Genomic DNA, 3,988 nt, shown 5'->3' with positions numbered 1-3,988 from the left:
CACCATTGCCATCCTTAGAGGAAGCTCTAGACATTTGTTCACGGTGGTTAACTGGTGTTATCATGGTCGATGATTCAGGAGGCAGGCATGGAACTTCTTTGAAAAAGAGCTGTAACTTTTTTTTAGAGATTGGGTCGGATCCTATTCTCTCTCTACAATTTTGAACGAAATGAGAAGAGATGGGAGAATATAGGGTGTATTAATTTATTATTTGAGGTTGTTGAGTGTCCTTCTACTCATGGTTCTTGACATAACGACATGGCCATTTATATTTGGTTATTATTGTTTTTAAAATAAATAAAACTTAGTTTTGTATTTATTTCTCAAAACTTTTAATTTTTTTTTAAATAAAACTTAGTTTTGTATTAAACTATTAATTTAATAATGTTCGGTTAAATTAAATTCGTTTGAAAATAGATATATTTTAGCCGACATAAATAAAAAAGGGTAAAATAGTCATTTTCCTCATTCAGCATAGCTAGTCAGAGAAATAATCAAACAACATAAATTCGGTCGAATATGGGCTCAGTCTGAATTTCAAAATAACATATTTTAAAATGAAACCCAAAATAACCCTATTTTATACTATTTGGTTAACGGATTTTATAATCCATGTAATTCATTTTTTTTAATACATAATCGAGCCGAACCAAGCTTGAAAATATTTATCACTTAACTAATGTATCATTATGTATTTATATGGTACATAATCTAGTCGAGTCGAACTAAAAAAACATCTATTACTTTACTAATATTCCATTATATTTGTATTAGGGTGTTGGTTACTTCCTTTATTTTGTCTTTTTGTCGAGAGATAAATCGGATGTTTGATTGTATATCTCCACGGATGGGGAGATAGTGTAATGCTTTGAAAAATTAGAAGTTTTTTATTTTTTATTTTTTATATATATACTTTTACTCGTTCTATAATGTTTGAGAGAATAGTGTTTCTTAGATAAGATGCAAAATGAGATTAGCTCGAGGTAAGAAGAGTAGAAAGTGGCTAATCGGCAAATACTAATTTTATTGTACTTTTTGTTTAAATTGATTTAAAACACAAGCTTGTATATTCTATATTTTGTTTAAATGGATGTAAAATACAAGCATGTATATGTTGTAGTTTTGGTTTATATGAATTCGAAATATAATTTTATATATTTTATCTAAAAGGATTTAAAATACAAACATGCATATGTTGTAGTTTTCGTTTATATGAATTCTACATATAATTTTATTTTTATTGCAACTCAATGTACCTTTTTAACACATAATCGAGTTAAAGAGCTCAAAAGTATCTATTTACTAATAAACATAGACAATGGAAAGTAGCTTGCTACTTAGCATGAAAAAAATTAACTTGCCCCTTTTGCATTAAGTCACAAGCTTTGAAAAACAAAAGTATGTTGCTTTTTAGTGTGAAAAGAAACTAATTTGCCCATTTTTTCATCCAGTCATTAATAAATAAACAAAGGAAATTATGTTAGTTGTCCATTTCAGTACATTAAAGTACCCAACATCGTATTATATAATGCTAGTTTATATTGCTAATAAGAACTAAAAGGCGTCTTCACCTTAAGTCCCATATAAACGGAGTAAAGGGAAGATAGGATGGTTGGCAACTCCAATAATAAGATTGGGAGAGTGCTTTCATAAAAGAACCGGCCAGCACAAAGATAAAAAAACACAAACACATATGAATATCTAATAATAATAAAAGTGTTAAATCAAAACTCTGTAAGCATGCATGCCATTACTGATCCCTGCATAAGATCCATGTTACTCTTATTCCAGCATCAAACTATTATCCTGCAAACCAAAACTACACATTCCTTGGCGTTGGGAGGAAATACCAGCATAGGGAGTGCTTGAACACCAATCTGTTCTGGCTACCAGTGGTAGTCACTTACGTAGGGGTTGTTATTTACATCGTTGTCTCCAGGAAGCTTATAACTCTGGAATTGAGGTACAGGTGAGATATCGGTATCGTTAACCTGCAAGAAGCACAAGAAGATAGCACGTTAGAAAGAGACAGGAGAAAGCATGCTAGAGAGTCAGTTTAAATGTAACAGGTTATCTATTATCTAGATGAACCAGGAGTAATTAAGGAACAATATATTTTCGGTCTAGTTTGGATAACATGACCACAACTAACTATTACTATTTTTTTTTTCTTATGAAAGAAGAGAAAGAACATGAAGTTACTTGATATTCAAGGGCAATTTCAAGTTTGGTCACGACGTCCTCCATCAACGGACGTTTTTCACTGTCATTCTTTAAACATTGATAAGCAATCGCTGAAAAAACCTCCAAAGAAGTAGGATGTATTTCATCCTTTATATCACCCCAAATAATTTCATTTAGGTTCTTTTGTCTGTAATGCTTTCGTACCAGTTGAGTAAAAGATTGAGGCTTATCATAGCTCTCAAAACACAATCTCCCACACAAAACTTCAAACAGGACTACACCAAATGAGTAAACGTCCGACTCCTTTGTTAGTATCCCAGATTCTAAATATAGCGGATCACAATACCCAATAGTGCCTACTCTATTATTAGTGACAAGGAATGTGTAGTTCTGGTTAGCTGGACCAAATTTGGATAGACCAAGATCGGATATCCTAGCATTCCAGTTGTCATCTAAGAGAATGTTGGAACTTTTAATATCTCTGTGCAATAATCTTTGTTGAGTACCTGCTGGATTATGAAGGTATGCTATTCCACGAGCCGCCCCAATACAAATCGTAAGGCGTCGAACCCACGTTAGATCCTTGTTGTTTAGATGTAAGTCGAGACTTCTTCTGGATGAATACTCATACACAAGGATCTTCTCGCCTTTCTCATCACAAAACCCCAAGAGGGAGACAATATTTTCATGCCTGTAAACTGAAAGCATAATCACCTCTTTCCAGAACTCAGAGTCTCCTTGCCCAAATGAACGATCTAAACGCTTAATGGCAACCGTTGTATGCCCCATCGAATGGAGGAGTTCTCCCTTGTACACTTTCCCAAAGCCTCCTTTCCCGATGCAGCTCTCTTTAGAAAAGTTGTTTGTGGCTGATTCTATAGCTTCTAGTTGTATTTTGAGGTGTTCGAACTGTTTTAGGACAGACATCGTTTTGATGATCTATAAAAAATAGGAAACAAAACTAAAACTTACAAAGTATTAAAGTCGAAGGGTGCAGCGACGTTGATGATAGTTGGGAAAAACAAAGCCTTCAGCTACAAGAAGGAAGAGAAAATGAGGAGTTAGATAACTGAACAAGACATATATGCTACAAAAAGTAACAGATTCATAGCAAGGCAAAAGTGGAGGTACAGTGGGAGATCAAGACATGTGGTAGTAAAAGTAGGATTAATTATTGGAGGCATAAATTATTTTTCTCTAGTTTTTATTTACCAAAAAAATCCATTGCGATAAACTGTCTTGAATGACTAATTTTCTAAAAGAGTTTTATTTTTTTTTTTATTTATTTTTTTTTAGTTAATTGATTAATTTTTATTTTGTAAACGTTATATAAGTTTTTTCTTATTACTTGTTATTTTTAAGTAGAGTTATTGACACAAAAGATTTAAGTTTATCATAAAAGTTTGGTTTTACTCTAAGTCTATTTTTATGAGTGTTGTAAAAATCTCGATTAATCTCTGATTAGTCCTTAGGCATTACCCGACTGATTAGATGACGCCTAACGATTAATTCATTCTTACACAATGAGCGAATAAGTAACAAACGATGAAATTTTAACATTTTGATGAAATTTTAGTAATTATTAATGTTGTATTGATCATGTTAATCTATTTTGTTATGATATTAGTGGTATTTATAAACTTTGTTGTGATATTAGTTATATTAATTTTTTTTTTTAATTTCAACGAATTAACAATTTAGGGTCTCGGATTAATTTTCGCTTAACCGATTACTCACTTAACCTCAGTCAAGCGACTAGTTAACATCGAACGTTTTTTACAATATTGATTTTAATTTATATATA

The 3,988-nt window shown here is 31.9% G+C and overlaps 1 protein-coding gene across 2 annotated transcripts; it reads right to left on the bottom strand.

The window, feature by feature from the left end:
• Window positions 1-1,593: 1,593 nt before the first annotated feature.
• LOC145052643 (putative receptor-like protein kinase At5g39000) lies at window positions 1,594-3,288 on the bottom strand. 2 transcript variants are annotated; one of them, XM_079000500.1, is made up of 3 exons: window positions 3,157-3,288; window positions 2,203-3,068; window positions 1,594-1,991 (listed from the first exon to the last, which is right to left on the bottom strand). In XM_079000500.1, exons 2-3 carry the CDS (start codon window positions 2,971-2,973, stop codon window positions 1,887-1,889), a joined length of 876 nt encoding a protein of 291 aa, XP_078856626.1. In that variant the 5' UTR covers window positions 2,974-3,068; window positions 3,157-3,288; the 3' UTR covers window positions 1,594-1,886. The 2 variants fall into 2 exon arrangements, with proteins under 2 accessions (XP_078856626.1, XP_078856625.1); XM_079000499.1 differs by having other exon boundaries at window positions 2,203-3,272.
• Window positions 3,289-3,988: the final 700 nt, after the last annotated feature.

The sequence above is a fragment of the Lactuca serriola genome, chromosome 5 (genome assembly GCF_051521515.1).
Source record: "Lactuca serriola cultivar US96UC23 chromosome 5, Lser_US96UC23_V15, whole genome shotgun sequence".
Taxonomy (NCBI): Eukaryota; Viridiplantae; Streptophyta; class Magnoliopsida; order Asterales; family Asteraceae; genus Lactuca; species Lactuca serriola.
The sequence above is the reverse complement of the archived record's forward strand: the minus strand, read 5'-3'. Positions and strand labels throughout refer to the sequence as shown.

Bases quoted from the DNA above. Each gene is read 5' to 3' on its own strand.
- LOC145052643 (XM_079000499.1), bottom strand. From the start codon at position 3,111: ATGTCTGTCCTAAAACAGTTCGAACACCTCAAAATACAACTAGAAGCT. The intron at 1,992-2,202 runs GTAACTTCATGT...TGCTTCTTGCAG, and splicing joins AAATTGCCCTTGAATATCAA to GTTAACGATACCGATATCTC.